This window comes from Anabrus simplex, chromosome 6 (assembly GCF_040414725.1).
Source record: "Anabrus simplex isolate iqAnaSimp1 chromosome 6, ASM4041472v1, whole genome shotgun sequence".
NCBI lineage: Eukaryota > Metazoa > Arthropoda > Insecta > Orthoptera > Tettigoniidae > Anabrus > Anabrus simplex.
Window position 1 is genome coordinate 167573633 of NC_090270.1, and position 18096 is coordinate 167591728.

General features: G+C 40.8%; 1 protein-coding gene across 1 annotated transcript in view; it reads left to right on the forward strand.

Annotated features, from left to right (window-relative positions):
• The first annotated feature begins 298 nt into the window (after positions 1-298).
• Positions 299-18096, forward strand: part of LOC136875614 (centrosomal protein 20) — a 30764-nt gene continuing 12966 nt past the window's right edge. Inside the window, exons 1-3 of the mRNA XM_067149148.2 lie at positions 299-642; positions 925-1125; positions 1237-1321. Coding sequence (XP_067005249.1) covers positions 615-642; positions 925-1125; positions 1237-1321 — 314 coding nt within the window. The 5' untranslated portion in view covers positions 299-614. The remainder of the gene's footprint in view (positions 643-924; positions 1126-1236; positions 1322-18096) is intronic.

Genomic DNA, 18096 nt, shown 5'->3' on the forward strand with positions numbered 1-18096 from the left:
GACTGATCACATCATCGATCACAGTCACAGTTTAGGTAGCAACATTCTAGTTCTGTATAATGTGTATATGGAGTTAAGAGAGCGCACGATGATCACTTGAAGTGAAATCACGACTGATCACAGTGATAGCGTAGAAAGTAACAGTCGTTACTCGTGATTTCTTGATATCAGTGAAAAAATCACAGTTCGTGAAATATCGCCCATCACTACTTACGACAGTCGACTTTTCTTCTTCTTCTGAGGATTTTCTTGGGCGCTGCTTAAAAGCCATTACCCAATCACAACACTTATTATCACAAATCTTCAAGAGAAACAGACTGAGTTTTACTCTTGAGGGATAGAGCTGTTCAACACTTGTAGAAACACTCGGGTTACAGGTTAACAGTCGACTGTCAATGAGAGAGCTAGCTTAGAGTCGTTCAAAAGAGTCAGTTCGTTCATGAACGACCCATCACCGCATGTCTTGCATATTGCCCGTTACCTCAGCGTTGCCTAGGTAACGGATTGAACACAAGGCATCCCGCATACAAAGTAATGACTTGTTACGGATGAAGAGCCATGTGCCGTATGTTTTAAATTTATCTGCTCTCAGAACTGGAAGAAGATAACTTGTGATGGCAACAGAAGAACATTTTTCCAACGGTATGTTATACATTGTGCTTCTTCTCGAATGCTTAGGTTATATGTACATACGGTGAACCCTTCTACAGGGTAATTGCTGTTTTCATTTTCTATATGCTCATAATTAGGTAATATACGAACGTGATCTTACTCTCACCGAGTATTGTTGCTGTTTGAGGAAAGTTTCTCTGCTTGGCGAGAGATCTATGCAACTTTCTACATTTGAAATGTGAAAACTTTTTAAAATAATATTTCATTTTGTCTTTGACAGTACATTCATTACCTTCGACTATTTCATTTCAGTTCTGAAGGAGACATTAGAGTCAAATGGACAGCTTCGGAAAATCAGGGCGAAAATGAGGGCTGAAATATTTAGAGTTCTGGACCACAGTCCAGATGATCAACGTCCTGAAATGACTCCTTCAGTTTTGCTTGTAAATGAATTGGTTCGGGAATATCTGGAGTGGCTGGGTTATCATTATACAAATAACACTTTTATTGCTGGTTAGTATTTATCCATGCTTTTACACTACCAACATTTGTGGAGTCCTGTAATGTACCTCTTCAGCAAACCATAAGCCTACATAAGTATGATGGAGCTGTTTCCTGTTCTAGAATCGGGCCTTCCAGAAAGACCTACAAAGAGATCTGTACTAATGGAAGAAATTGGAGTAACGGATAGCAATGGAACTGCCAGTCTGTAAGTATTAAAACTGAATTTTGAAATTCTACCATTACAGTGATGAGAATAGAGTATTCTTTGATCATGCTGTAATGATTTGCATTTATGTAATTCATATTCCTCATTGTTATAGGTGTATAAATAGGTTACCATGTTGGAGAGTTTTCTTTCAAAGTGACCTTTTAAGCAATATGGTTATTGACCCCTGGAAATAATCTTTCAAATTCATTGTTTGTTATTTTCAAGATTGCAGTTACAGTAATAGTAAAAATCGTTACTAACATTCTAAGGAAGTAGATGTTAAAGAAATCTTACTTGGAATGCGTGTCAGAGGAGAGATGTGTTCATAGCGATGTCTGGGAACCCACCATTCCTCTCCCAGAAGTTTACTTACTTTTATAATCTAACAAAGAGGATTATACATCATTTTCATTACTGAAGTAGCAACTTGCATTCCTATTGGCCAAGAGAAATTGCCACGTTACGTCATTGTCGTGAATGATTTTACTTGGATTACGTTACCAACCTCAGCAGATTAAAAGCACAAGTAAATGAAACTTAATGTAGAGGTTGGTACCAATTGTCTTTTCCACAGGAAGGTAGAGGCCTACAGCTGCTTTGCGATTTCTAATCTTGTACCCCCTTTGCTTGTCTCCATATCACTGGTCTTGTCTCTGGACCCTACCCTAACCTATCCAGACCAATGATCTTGTCAGGCCCTACCCTAACCAGTTCAGACCAATGATACCCCTGTGGGTGGGGACGGTAGAATAACACCCACGGTGTCCCGTGCCTGCCGTAAGAGCCGACTAAAAGGGGCCCCATGGGATCTTAACTTGGGAGCATAGGTTGGTGACCACGGGGCTCTGAGCCAAGTCCTGGTATTGCTTCCACTTACTTGTGCCAGGCTCCTCACTTTCATCTATTCTATCCGACCTCCCTTGGTCAACTCTCGTTCTTTTCCGACCCCAATGATTTTAGAGCACTTGTGGCCTAGGGAGTCTTTCATTTTCATGCCCTTTATGGCTCTTGTCTTTCTTTGGTCCATAGCTTAATTTTTTGAAGTATTGGATCCCTTCCATTTTTTCTCTCTGATTAGTGTTAATAGAGGATGGTTGCCTAGTTGTACTTCCTCTTAAAACAATAATCACCACCATCAGACCAATGATCTTTTCCACAGGAAGCTATAGGCCTAAGGCCACTTCGCGGCCTTTGCTTGTCTCCATACCAGTGGTCTTGTACAGACCCAACCTTAACCTATCCAGACCAGTGATCTTGTCCACGCCCTACCCTAACCAGTCCAGACCAGTGATCTTTTCCACTGGAAGCTAGAGGTCTAAGGCCAGCTGCTAACCTGGAGGCTTATGCCCCCAGACCTCCTCTGCTTGTCCCCATAGTTCCTAAGCATGCAGGATGGCAGCCTTGTACACAGCTTGAATACGTCCTGTGCGAGAAGGCTGCGAGACACAAACAAACGACAGTCGTATGTGTGTAGAAAGTGGTAATGAGGGCCAGAGTATTGATACGATAATTGTTTATAGAATGGTACATTGTGCTGGAATTGTACCCGTTCATTGAGAGTAAGAGGGAAATTTTTTTCTTTTTCACTTCCCAGTGCTTTGTACAGCAAATGTAGGGGCGGAATTAATGTGTGGGGAGGATTTGGAATCAGAGGGTGTGAAAAGAATAGTTAGATATTGGATGAATTTAAAAAGACAGGAAGGTGGGAGAGTTTTACAGGCTGCATATGTACAGCAATTTAAGAGCATGTATAAGGGGGGATGGTTAGAAAAAATAAAAGGATATTTAGAGAGGATAGGATTAGGGCACCTGTGGGGGGAGGTTTGGTCAAAGACAGAAGTGAGAGGGATGAAAATACTAGAAAGGAGAATTAGGGATATCCATAGGCAGAAATTATTGGGGGAAAGCAGACTAAGAAATTCGCTGATTGTTTTGACGAAAATAGAGGAGATAGCAGGGTTGAATATTAGATACGTTGATAGGTCAAATCGATATGGGATGATGTGGTGGCTTTTAGGTCTGCCAAGGAATAAGGGCTGGTTACAGGGTAGGGATAAGACAAGGTGTGTACTTTGTGGAGATGTGAATGATGAGTTTCACTTGCTAAGAGACTGTGAGGGAACGAGGGGGTTAAGACATAGATTATTGAGTGCCGAGAATCGGGAAGTACTGGGGAGAGGGGATGAGAACGCAATACTGAGATGGATTCTTAAACAATGGGAAAAAGGGGGTGAATTGAACAGGTATTTTGGTGCGACAAAAAAGGCCTGCGAGAGTAAAATGAAGGAGAGTGAGTTAGAGGGTGGGCAGGGGAATAGGGGGGTAGAATAGTTATCTGTATAAGGGAAGGAGATAGTAGGTTAAAATTTTAATGGTTTAGTGTATATAGGGACTGAGTATTTAGTTAGGGGAGTTGGGTAAGAGGACAGGATGGCATGGTCTGTTTGTTTTATGATATGTCAGTAATTGTTATTCATTGTAATTTTATTAGGCTAGGATGGTAACTATTTGTGAAGACTGAAATATGGTAAATAATATGTGAAGGCTGAGACGTGGCAAGGGTGAAGTGATATATTTATTGTGATATTTGGAGTTGACGCTGATTGGTGAGTCTTACGATATGTCAGAAATTGTTATTCACTGTAAATTTATTAGGTTATGATGGTAATTATTTGTGAAGGCCGATATGTGGCAATGGTGAAGTGGTATATTTATTGTTGATGTATATAAGAGAGAGGATAGCATGATAGTGTGGTATGAGATTGAGAGGTGGTATATGAAGCGATGTGTTGGTATTGAAGGGTAGCTGTATTAGATTTTGGTTGGGTAGGAGGTTTATTTAATGCTAACTAAGTGAGTGTTAAGAGGGACAAGAGTTTTGGATGGTAGAGTTTGGAATGTGGTGTTGGTGAAGAGATGGTATATGAGTGTTTGGTATTTTAAGGTGAAGATGGCCTGGTATCTAGATACGATTAAGGTAAGATGTGTCATATTGCTGAAATGAGGTGTTGGAGAAGTGGTGGTATAAAATGGTCGCAGTTATTGAGGACTATGGTTGAAATATGGTGAGAAGCGGTGTTAAGCGGTGTTATTTTGTAAATCTGAGATGTTGTAAATTTAGATTTAGTGGTGTATTGTGGAAGGTATATGAGGTGGATCTGGAATGGAAATTGTGGATAAGAGGTGGTATCTGAATCCGGGAGTTGGTATGTAGATTGCTGAATTAGTTTAGATTTATCAAAAAAAAAAAAAAAAAAAATGTGGTGTGGGAGAAGTGTTGGTATAGGCGAAGATGGTTTGGTAATGAGATGGTTTAATTTATTGCTGAAACTTTTGGAGTTGGAGAGATGATTGTATTAAGTGCGGGTTGGTAAATGTAGTGTATGATGGATTGAAGGGCAATTGCGGAATGTTGGTTGTTATGGTTTGGACAGAGAGTAAGTTAGAGGACAATGAAGATGACGTATGTGCTGAATCCACAAGGACACGGAATGAGTGGTGGTTGCGATAGCAAATGTAATGCTGAGCATGGCTTGGGTTTTAAAATGAGATCAAGCATGGCTAAATAATGGTCAAGTTGCAACATGAGAGGTAGTAATGCATTGAAATAAAAGTGGTATTTAAGGTAAGTGTGGAGGGAGACCAGTGTTGAAATTTGATTGTAAGTTATTATGATTTTCTGCTGGGTTAGGATTGTGTTATTTATTGTTGTGAACGTGGAGGACTTTTGTTTGTGTTATGGCTGGTTAGAATGTAAGTGCTGACTGTCGATGTTTTGGTATTGATCGGGAGTAGGTCAGGGAAAAGGAATGTGACGAAAGTTGCTGTAGGCATAAGGACAAGTGATGAGTTTGCTGGATCCTCGAGCCGAGGACTGCTACAGAATTGTTATCATTTTTGTTATTATTTATTCCTATTATCTCTATTATCATTATTTTATTTTTATGTATTATATTATTATTATCATTATTTTATTATTATTTTTATTATTATTATTATTATTTTTTTTTTTTATTATTATAATTATTAATATTGTGTCTTATTGCTTTGTGAACATGTAATGGGGCGGAAAGCCTGTTTGTTCATAAATAAATACTAAATACTAAAATACTTCCCAGTGCTGATGTGTTGTTAGGGCTGATTTAGTTTGGAGAATTTCTGTATATGAGCTGGTGTTTTTGATAAATTGCTGGGTGTGAGTATCTTATGTGTGGGGGTTTAGAATACATCTGCAGCCTTCCTTACCTGTCATAAGAGTCAACTAAAAGGGGATGATGGTGGTGCTGGGGTTGGGTTGGCAACCATGAAGCACCTAGCTGAGTCTCGTTAGATAAATTTGGTGATCATCACAGAGTAACTTTTTGTATTTCATGTTTGCCATATCAGAGTTGCTGTATCGTTGACGTTGAACCATTGTCAGAGGTTCCGCATCCAGGATAATCTTCTTTGCTCATAACCACATTTCCCTTCTATGATCAGTTACCAGTATATGAAGCTGTAATGGTCATTTCAGAAGAAGGTTTTTTGTGTTTTACAAGGGTTAAGACTTCACATGATTTTCTAGCATGACAGAGTATTTCCTCATGGGTGACGTGGTCTGTCCATGGGATCTTGAATATTCTGCGATACAGTCACATTTTAAAGACCTGTAGTCAGTTCATTTACGAAGTCCTTAGTGTCCATCTTAGGACACTATAAAGCAGCACCGGTAACACACAACCAAGCATGGTGCATTCTATATGTTTAGAGGAACCCCCTAGAAATAGATAACTCTTAGTAAAATGGTTTACTAAGGATCTGTTCCTTTAAATAGCTCTGTAAATTTGCACACATAGCAATAATTGTGACATCAGCGCTCTGTTGCTCTTCGGAACCAGCAAAGTGGGAATGCCAGGCTGTGGGACGTAAAGAATGTGTGCTAGGCGGAGTGTTATGAGAAATAAGGAGGGGAGGCCAAGAATATATCCCGAGTATCGCTGGTGAGTGGGCCAGCTCTGGACACAAGCTACATCGGGAAGTAATGTGCTCGATAGCTGCAGTCGCTTAAGTGCGGCCAGTATCCAGTATTCGAGAGATCGTGGGTTCGAACCCCACTGTCGGCAGCCCTGAAGATGGTTTTCCGTGGTTTCCCATTTTCACACCAGGCAAATGGTGGGGCTGTACCTTAAATAAGGCCACGGCCGCTTCCTTCCCACTTTTAGCCCTTACCTGTCCCATCGTCGCCATGAGACCTAACTGTGTCGGTGCGATGTTAAGCAACTTGCAAAAACAAAAAAACAAAAACCACATCGGGAAGTCACGAAATTAGCCGAAGCACTGCCTCAAAACCCGCGGTTAAAATTTGCCGTATGTAGTATGTTTGAATGGATTTTGATTTCACAGTTTTGCGTTTTTGATATACAGTACTCATTTTCACTCAGTGCGGATGCGCACACCTGAGCATCTGCGTGTTGTTACATCGCCATGATGAATTGTTAGTTGTGCAAAGAACGTTGTGCTCTGTGATTGGAAGTGACCGTGGGTCTCGCGACAGAGGAAAAAGTGTTTATAGTGAAGTATTATTTTCGCTTGTACGGAAACGGTTATCAAGGTGGGCCGAGTTTAAAGTTAGTGGCAGAACAATATCGTGAACACTTCAATAAGTCTGCACCTAGCAACACAGTTATGCTATCTATTGTTAAAAAATTTCATCGTACGGGTAGTGTATTGTGTCAATGCAAGGGAAGGTCTGGTAGGCCAGTAACTTTGTCCACAAATGAAAATCATGGACATGTCCTCAATCAGGTGTTGCAGTCTCCAAAGCGAAGTCTTCGGCGAACAGTCCTGAAATGAAACATCAGCCCTATGTCACTTCGACGATTGTTTAAAGACATAGGTGGATTTCCGTGCCGAATACAGTTTGGGCAACGATTGACGGAGCACGATAGGCATGTCGGGGTGGAATATTGTGCGCGATTTTTGGCCAGGGTGTACGAGGATTCAGATTTCTTGTTCAACGCATGGTTCTCTGACAAAAGTCAATTCACTTGGACGGTTTTATCAGTTGCCAAACAACTCGCTTTCTTGGTTTCGAGAGGCCAGACACTATAGTCCAGAAACCGCTACATAATGTGCGTGTGACGATTTGGTGTGCAGTGTCAGGAAACGGTGTGCTAGGTCCGTATTTCATAGAGAATTATGATGGTTCACCTCTTACTGTTAACCAGGAAAGCTGTAGGAACATGATGATAAGGCCATTTATTTAGGATCTGAGAAGGTTTTGTCGTGCCAGGAACATGCAGATGAATAGACAGTGGTTCCAACAAGACGGGGCGATCTGCTACACCGCTCTACAGACTGGGGCTATGCTGCAAGAAACCTTTCCAGGACGAGTAATTTCCCGCGGGGCTGAGTTCCCCTACCCATCACATTCCCCCAATTTCACACCACCTGATGCTTACGTGTGGGGAATGTTAAAGGAGCAAATTTTCAATTGTGCAGATCCACCCAAAACTGTGCCTGCATTACATCAGAAGATCGTCTCGTTCTTCGGGAATCTGCGGCAACCTATGTTCCAGAATATGTTGGAAAATCTGCGTGATCGTTATGAACACTGTCTACAGCGCAGTGGAGCACATTTTGAACATTTACACTATCATCTCAATAAGTAAGGTAATGACAATAAGACTAACATAATTTCCAGTACTGTATATTTTGGCGCATACTGTATTTGATGATGATGATTGTTGTTTAAAGGGGCCTAAAAGCTAGGTCATCAGCCCCTAAAGGTACGAGATGTAACGATATGATATGATAAGCTAATTAAAATTTTAAAAGGGCCGATGACCTTAGATGTTAGGACCCTAAAAACAAGAATCATCATCATCATCAAAATTTTAAAATATATCCACTGACTAGAATTTAAAGTAAGTGATGTTGAAAAATGATTATGAGAGTAATATAATCAGGAGATCCACTTTGCAATGTCTCATTTTCTAATAAAATTAGAGAAAATATAGATTGCAATAGAATAAGGCATTGCCTTGAAGTGCAGAGATATATATCATTCCAATTAGAAGTTAAAATAACACGTTAAAATATGCAAACATGGACTGAAATAGAGTCAATAAGATAAAAGTGCAGTTAACAAAAAATACACTAATATAAAATACATTATTACACACGGTAAAAAAGGCCCCTATCCCTCATAAAATGGATGACGAGGTCTGCTGATTACTTGTCATCTCGTAGGATGAGGGAAATGGCATTCGGGAGTTGTAGACTACGGCACAGATCGGCCAGTTTCACGCACTCCGTAAGGATGTGTACCACGGGTAGATGACCGCAGCATGTACACACGGGAGTGGGGCGTTCACCCTTCAGTAGGTGGGAGTGCGTTAGCACGTCATGGCCAATCCGAAGATGACATAATACCAGAGAAGCCCGAAGTGAAGTCTTCCATGCCTTCATAGTTCCTTTTATCGCTCTCAGCTTATTTGGGAGATTGGTGGCCTGCCACTCTGTCTTCCAATGGGACGTAACCAGATATCTCTGCTGAGAGCGAATGTCACTGGGAGGAACCCTGTAAGGCAACGGGGACAAGGTAACAGCCTCCTTGGCAGCCTTGTCAGGTAACTCGTTTCCCTCTACACCCGCATGGCTGGGGAGCCACATACATGTAATTCCGGTGCCGGCATCCGAACACCCGGCCAGCAGGTCCTGGATATGCTGCCCCAGAGAGTGCCAACGGAAACATGTATTTATAGATTGTAGTGTGCTGAAGGAGTCGGTACACAGCAGAAATTGAGGGCTCTCATCGGACAGTGCGTACTGCAGAGCTTCACAGATGGCATAGAGCTCTGCCGTGTACACACTACAGATTTTCAGTAGAGGAAAGAGAAGCCTGTTATTGTCAACAACTAATGCACAGCGTACTCCCGCTTCTGCCCTCGAACCATCCGAGAAAACAACAACTGAATCAGGGACCGGCCAACTATGGATAGGAAGTGTCTCCGATCAATGGAGGGGTCCGTTTTTTCCTTTGGGCCAGTGTGCAATTCTAGAATGATTTCAGGTCATCGTACTATCCAAGGAGGTACCCTGGTCGGCTGTTAAGTCAGGGAACCGAAGGTACATCAAATAATCTGCGACTGCTATCCAAGCGTATTCCAACTGGCTGCGTTCCTCGAGGGTAAGCAGCGTACAGCCAACGGTTTCTATTGTGTAATACGCAAGGATAGCTCGGGTTAAGTGGCATCTGTTGCATATTTGCAGCATACAACAGAAGTTTTTAACTTGTGAAATTTTGAATTTATAATTGCACCTTTACAATACTGTAATTGTCTTTATTAAAAAGACTACATTAAATTATACTCATGAAACATGTTTTGTCCTCTTCAGTCACAAATACAAAACATTAAAAATAAGGCACGAACATGTTGAAATAAGTGAATAAAAAGTCTTTGTATCCTGTGACGCGGCGTGATGGCGTCTTGTCAATCTTCAATATTAAAATGGTGCGACGTGAACATGATATGAAGCGTGAAGTCCAATTAAAATCGCACATTAAATTGTTCAAAACAACTAATTTTCAATTATAAAACAACGTGCATAGGAGAATGTTTCGAGTGTTACCATACCAAAGCTAAGTATTGGGAATAACAATGTGGAATTCTGTTATTCATTGACTAAAACTATCGAACTTTTCTAGTGAATTAGAAATTCAAGTGCATGAACAAGGATATCAGAATGGCTATTGGCTTTACGTCGCACCGACACAGATATGTCTTATGGCGACGATGGGACAGGAAAGGGTTAGGGCTGGGAAGGAAGCGGCCGTGGCCTTAATTAAGGTACAGCCCCAGCATTTGCTTGGTGTGAAAATGGGAAACCACGGAAAACCACATTCAGGGCTGCCGACAGTGGGGTTTGAACCTACTATCTCCCGAATACTGGATACTGGCCGCACTTAAGCGACTGCAGCTATCGAGCTCAGTGATATCAGAATGGACTAGTATTGTAGCCTAAGTTTCTTTCCAATGCTGAAGGTAAGCATTTTTTATTTGATTTCGTGGGATAGCCCACTCTTTGTACAATATGTATATAAATTTGTTAATTTATAATGTGAAAACTGACAGAACTGTGATTTTTTTTCTGAGAGTCGAAATTTCGCCTGCACAGGGTAGGGACGCCATCTTGAAACGTCCGGGCTCATAGTGTTAGGACCAAGTCGTTTACTAGATTATCACCTAACTGAATCCTTCCCTGCCACTTAACCCTCAAGTAACGAGGTCCGGTCACCGAGACTGCTACGGTATGGTTGATTTTAAATATCTGGAACCTCCGTTGTTGCAGTAACTTGTTCTGCTAGCTACCTTATCATTGGGTTCTGAAAATAACTTCACCCCTTTAGTATGACCGTAACAAGTTCAAGGTTACACACAGTCATGATTGCTGTTCAGGAAGTGGCCTGTGAGACCGTATCTCGGTATTTACATCATTTATAGTGGATGTGAACTGTCTCAGCGATTAGTCATCATTCATCGCAGACAAGCAGCCTGTGAAACCGGGTCTTGCTGTTTTATTTATCAGTGAGTGTGAAGTGAACAGTCTCAGCGATAACACTTCAAGAAGGAGGTTTATGGTACGAACAGTCCTGCAGGAACTAGTGTCGCAAATAATACTGCTGTGGATACTTCCAGGGCTTATGTTACAAGTGAAAGCTTTACTAAAGTTGTGCAGGAATGTCTTGAAGAGGACTGTAGTGATGGAGACATTTGTGAAGACAATATCGCTATTCATAGTGATTATAGTTCGAACTCGGAAAATAGTAAAAATCATGAGGAAGTGGTAGTTAGTGCAGTGAACGATGAGATAGAAAAAAATAGTGCGAGTGAATCTTCTGACGAAAGTAATGGCGACGCAGTTCAACCTCGCTATTATTATGGGAAGAATTGTTATAAATGGTCATCAAAACACTGCGTCCCTAAGCATTCTCGGACACTGAAACACAATATATTGAGACTCCCAGCTTTATGACATGCAGCTCAAATTGGTAATGAAGCTGATTCCGTATCTGTATGGAATCTTCTTATAACAGATGATATTCTCAGTATCATTTTTCAATGGACAAATGTAAAACTCACCAGAGTGAGAAGCAAGTGCAAATCGCAAACAGACTTGAGAAATGTAGATATGATGGAGCTGAAAGCCTTCATAGGTTTGTTATTTTACTCTGCAGCTTTCAAATCCATCATGAAAGCACAATGTCAATTTTTGCGACAGATTGTACCGGGAGGTAAATATTCCGCTGCGTGATGAGTAAAAACAGATTTGAAACTCTTCGCTCAAACCTTAGATATGACAACCCTGACAACAGAAGTGAATGCAAAGGGATCGATCCTACAGCAGCAATTTCTGACGTATTTGACGCGTTTGTCAGGAACTGTCAGACTGCGCTCATTGTTGGATCCTCTGCGTGTATTGATGAGATGCTGGTCAGCTTCAGGGGGGGGGGGTAGATTCAAGATGTATATGCCCATACGCCCTGCAAGTATGAACTAAAACTGATGTGCCTTACTGGTGCTAAGAAACAATTATTTCTACAATGGGTACATCTACTGTGGTAAGAACACTTAGTGTAGAAGAACGTTGTCTTTTGAAACTTACTCAAGCAGTATTTCAACTCAATTCTCCCCTGTATGGATCTAACAGAAATATTGCTGCAGACAACTTGTTTGGTTCAGTAGAAGTCGTGAAGTGTCTGAAAGACAAGAAACTTACATCCGTAGAAACTCTCAAAAAGAATAAATGGGAAATTCCACCGGCATTTTTGCCATCAAAGACGAGAGAAGTAGGATCATGTCAATTTAGATTTACCAGAGACATTACTTTGGTATCAAAAGTCCCAAAGATCGTCGCCATAAGACCTATCTGTGTCGGTGCGACGTAAAGCCCCTAGCAAAAAAAAAAAAAAAAAAAATCCCAAAGAAGGGGCGAGCTGTGATTTTCATATCTTCTATGTACCACGACAATCAGTCTGAAATTACAATGTACTGTAACTGTAACAAAGGAGGCGTAGGCGTCTTGGATGAAGTGTGTGTGGTTTATTGCACTGGACGGCGCACACGGTGGTGGCCCATGGCTATTTTCTACAAGGTCCTGGACATCAGTGCTGTCAATGCCTTTAAGGCTAATCCTGTAAGAACTAGGTTAGAATTGATGTTGGATCTTGCCTCCTCTCTTGTGAAACCACGGAGTTGAGAGCCAGAAGAAGAACCACCACTCTCAAATGAAAAGTTGCAAAAAAGGAAAATGTCTTACCTGTGTGACACAAAGAAGAAAAGGAAAACTTCTCACTTTTGCCGTGAGTGCAAAAAACCAGTCTGTTTGGAGTGCGCTAGTAAAGTAATGTACTCGCTGCTTTCAGCGCGAGTAGAAATGAATACCAAGTTTCTGCCTTGAAAATTTTCACTATTTCTGGTTAGTCATGACTGTGTTCTAAGTGATTGCAGTAGAATTTTGCATGTTAGTTAGTGATATGTCATATTATTCCTTAGTTCCTTTATTGTTGTAAAATTTTTCTGTGTTGCTGCCTTTCATCATAAGAGTTGTCATGAAGTGGTAGATTATTCTGTTACTATTTGCGTATTTTCCCTTCAGGAAGGTCACTTGAGTACTGGAAATGTTTCTAGACAATGTTAGAATTTATACATGTATTAAAATGTAAAACACTTTCGGCGGTCTCACTGACCGGACCTTGTGGTTAGTGTTATAAATCTTATGAGTTAATACCTTTCAGTAGATGATCCATGTGCACTTGGGACAGAGGTGATGGATTACAACCTTGTCTAACCTCTGTAAATACCTTTAACCAAGAACTCATTTTACCATATACCATCAATTCTCACTGCAGCACAGTTTTCAACATAAGCGTCTTTGATTGATTTTAATAATCTATCCTTAATCCCATAGTCCCCCAGTATGGTGAACATCTTTTCCCTTGGTGGTCTGTCAAATGCCTTCTCTAGATCTACGAAGCATAACAATAACTGTCTATTCCTCTTGTAGCATTTTTCAGTTACCTTGAGCATACTGAAAATCTGATCCTAACAGCCTCTCTGTGGCCTGAAACTACACTGGTTTTCATCCAGCTTACTCTCAAGCACTAAACGCACTCTTGCTTCTAAAATGCTAGTGAATACAGTGTCTGGTTCACTGATTGATGAGATACATTGATAATTGTTGCAATCCTTCCTGTTCCCTTGCTTATATATAGGCACAGTTACTGCTTTTGTCCAATCAGAAGGTACCTTACTAACACTTCATGCTACAGCTGCCTCTGTGGATCAGCGGTAGAGTGTCGGCCTCCGGATCCCAAGATAGCGGGTTCAAACCCGGCAGAGGTAGTCGGATTTTTGAAGGGCGGAAAAAAGTCCATTCGACACTCCATGTCGTACGATGTCGGCATGTAAAAGATCTCTGGTGACACATTTGGTGTTTACCCGACAAAATTCATTAAATCTCAGCCATAGGCGCCCAAGAGAGTTTCGGTTTACTTGGTCTGCCATCTAGTGGGGGCCTAGAGTAAAACGGAACGTCGAAATTGACGAGCAGACAGCCAGATGGCGTCAAATTGAAATGTCTGCACACGGTAGCTGAGGCCATACGATTATTATTATTATTACTTCATGCTACTCCTATTACTCTGTGAAGCCATTTCATTCCTTGCCTTCGCACTATATTTCTCCATTTCAGGTCTAATTTTACCTATTTTTGCTGCTTTTTGGCAATGGAGTTTATGTACCAACTTTTCCACTTCCTCAAGCATAATTTCACCATCATTTTCTTCTTCCCCCTGAGCTTGGTTGTTCACGATGTCACCAGAAAGATTTCGTTTTATGTTGAGAAGATTTTAAAAATATTCCTTCCACCTATCCAGTGATTCCCTAGGATCTATTATGAGTTCACCTGATTTACTCAAAACACTACTTATTTCCTTTACCTCCTCTCTTTCTAAGGTTTTTTATTACTCTCCAGAAAGGTTGGCCTGCTGCTTGACCTAGCATTTCCAGGTTATTACCAAAATCTTCCCACGACTTCTTCCTGGATTTTAATTAATTAATGTTATTGGCTTTATGTCCCACTAATTACTTTTACGGTTTCCGGAGACGCCGAGGTGCCGGAACTTAGTCCCACAGGAGTTCTTTTATGAGCCAGTAAATCTACCGACATGAGGCCGACGTATTTGAGCACCATCAAATACCACCGGACTGAGCCAGGTTCGAACCTACCAAGTTGGGGTCAAAAGGCCAGCGCCTCAACCTTCTGAGCCACTCAGCCCGGCCTTTCTGGATTTAGCAGCTATTTGTTTCGCTCTGTGTCTGTCATCTGTGTACAAATTAGGGATGGGACAAACGGTTACTTTCCTGTATCATGTTCCACTGTATCCGTTACAGTGTAGTATTAGGTTGCAGTATTAGGATATAAATGTAATCTAATACAAGGTACAGGGCAGCTTTTGGGATGAATAGTCGTTAAGCCCCTGCTGCCTCTTGCAGCCCCTAACCAGTACGTAAATAGTGGTACTCTATCTCCCTCTCACTTTCTCCACTACCTCCATCCCTTTCACCTGGTCGTCACTTACTATTCCAAGAAATGTTTGCAGTGACCCATTTACATTCCTAGAACTACTACTACGTAGTCAAAACAGGAACCAGTTAAATGACCTTTTAACATCATGCACATTATTACATACATACATACAGCATAGTTTTAGACAAGCAAAGAATACCCGAGTAATTTATATTAATTCATGATTATTATATCATTTATAAAACTATACAAATTAAAACCCAACATGAGCCGCAATACTTTAGGAGAAGATTAGTCTATACTCTACGCAATAGGTAGGAATTTATGTTTAAAAACAAAATCCTGCCCAAGTTCTTTGAGCTTAAGCGTGTTCGGCGATCGTTTATCACTTGCCCTGCTTTGGAGAATAATCTTTCGCAGGGTACAGAGGTAGCAAGAATGTTGAAGTTCAGCCTGACCAAGTTTGATAAAGTTGGATAGAGGTAACAGTTCTCCTTCCGCCATTGTAGTGGGTCCCGACTTCGGTGCAGCAATTCGTCATCCAAGTAGCGGTTAATTTCAATAGCAGCAGCTGACAATGGTGTACCTAATAAAGAAAAGAACGATTATAATAATATGTCTCATAGGTGTTCATTGTTGTTGTTGTTATTATTATTATTATTATTATTATTATTATTATTATTATCATCATTTATCACCATCATATCAACCTACCTGTGGGTTGTCTGGAAGATGTCACCTTATCAAAATCAGTTCAAATAGAGAATTCACTCCTGTTGTCATCTCTTTCCAGAACTTGTTTACCATCATCTGCGTTAGCTATAATCTGCTCTTGTTTAATTTTGATAGCAGTTCGATTACACGCTTCTTTGCTAGTTCTCCTGCAGTCTTGTCTGTGAATGCCAGTAACTTGAACCTTGGATCCAGAAACGTACATAAGGCAATCGCTTCGTTGTACTCTAGATTTTTGAATCTTGTAGTGAGTCCCTCATATAATTTGTTTACAACGCTGATTACTGTTTCACTGAAGGGCTCAATTAACAGTTTTCGGCAAACATTTGTGAGGCCATTTGTCAAAATAAGGACTTGGCTGCCTGTTACATACTTAATGCCACTCATTATGAGTGTAACCTCTTCAAATGGCTTGAGAACAGTACAAAGTTCCTTACAAAATGTCCATTCCTCTTGCGAAAGGACCGGGATACCTCTATTTATGAGAGCTATTGAAGTTTTTACTGTGTCCTCTAGTTCACAAAACCTTTGTAACATATGGTAGGTAGAATTCCACCTCGTGGGGACTTCCTGAATAAGTTTCTTGGGCTGAAAAGAACCCATGTTCTTTTGCGCTGTCAGTAGTTTCTCCATGCCCGTCGTGCTTCTCTTAAAATACGCCACTACATGTTTTACTTTCTCCAGTAATAACTGTATCTGTTTCAATGCATCCTGGACGATTAAATTTAAAGTGTGTGCATAACAGGGAAAGTGTTTCCATTGAAGTTCATTTACAACAGTATTTTTCATATTAGATGCGTTGTTCGTTACAACGGCTACAATTTCTTTCGGACAAATGGAATTTGTCTGAAATACACCTAATTTCAGCAGCTAAATTAACACTTGAGGCAAAATTGAACATTCCAGCAAAACTGACTCTAGTTCGAAATCTTCATTTATGAAGTGTGCAGTGACAGCTAGGTAGCTCTCTGAATTCCTAGACGTCCAGGAGTCTGTAGTTAAACAGACGCTGGAAGCCGACATTAAATGTTCACGAACAACTGTCATACATTGTTCATATGCTGCTGGGACAAGTGATGATGAAATAGTCTTCCTATCAGGCAAAATGTAGGCAGGGTTTAATCCAGTACAAAACGCTGCAAAACCTTCGTCTTCCACTATAGAAAAAGGCTGAAAATCCACGGTAAACAACTGTAATAGTAGCTTGTCCAGCTTCTTTTTCTGTACATCACTCATTTTTCTTTGCACTGGCAGAAATGATGACAGCGACTGTTGCTTCACTGCCCCACGGGCTGCAGGTGATGATGAAGATTCAGGAGGGGAGATAGGTACACGAGGTGGCACTTGCGATGGCTGTCCAGGATCTGATAGTTGAGTACTATGAACATTATCAGACCCACATGCACTGGTAGAGTTTTGAGAGTTTAACACGGAAATATTTATTGTAGGGTGCTTTCTTTCAATATGTTTCTTCAAGTTAGAAACCGTTCCTCTGTAACTAAATTTTTGCCCACATAAATCACATCGGGCAGATTTATTTACATCGTCTGTGACAGTGAAATAAGACCACAGAGGACTCGTCTTCTGCCGTTTACTCATCTCGTACAGCACAGTGTAAAACACGAAATATTAACTGGAAAGACCACGCGGAACTGTTTTGAGAAACTACACAACTGTATGTATTACCTCTTGTAAATTAATACAACGCTCTTGAGACAACTAATGAATATCTGTAATTCTGTAACCGGCTGACAAGTAACAGTGTAGGAATGTCAGTACTGCCTCTAAGCGGTTACAAATGTATCGCTCACGCCTGCGCAGGAGTGCGCGCTTAAGTCTAGCTGCCATGCTTACTTGCAGTCTAACATCCGTTAACCAATCAGGAGCTCCCTTGGTTTTGCTGAGACAGTTACTTTTGTATTAGGGTCTCGGATGGAACATAATATTTATGGAACAGAATACAGTAACTCCCATCTCTAGTACAAATCCCTCTCTAGATCAGTTCGTATTTGGAGCCATTTCTGATTCGCCGCCTTTTTTGCGTTTACAAGCTGCTCTCATTTCATCGTTCCACCAAGATGTTCACTCTTTCCCATCTTTACACACAGTTGTTCCTAGGCATTCCCTTGCTGTTTCTACTGCAGCTTCCCTCTATGCCACCCATTCTCTTTCTGTATCCTAAACATGTTTACCATCCATTGTTTGTAACTTTTCGCTAATCATATCCATATACATCTAATTTCCTTGTCTTGGAGATTTTCTACCCTTATTCGTCTACAAACAGATTTTACTTTCTCTGTCCTAGGCCTAGAGATACTTTTCACTACAGATCAGATAGTAGTCGGTATCGTCAAAAAATCCCCAGAAAACCTGCACATTCCTAAAATATTTCCTGAATTCAAAGTCAGTTATGATATACTGTAGTCTATTGGATAAGACAAGGTGTGTACTTTGTGGAGATGTGAATG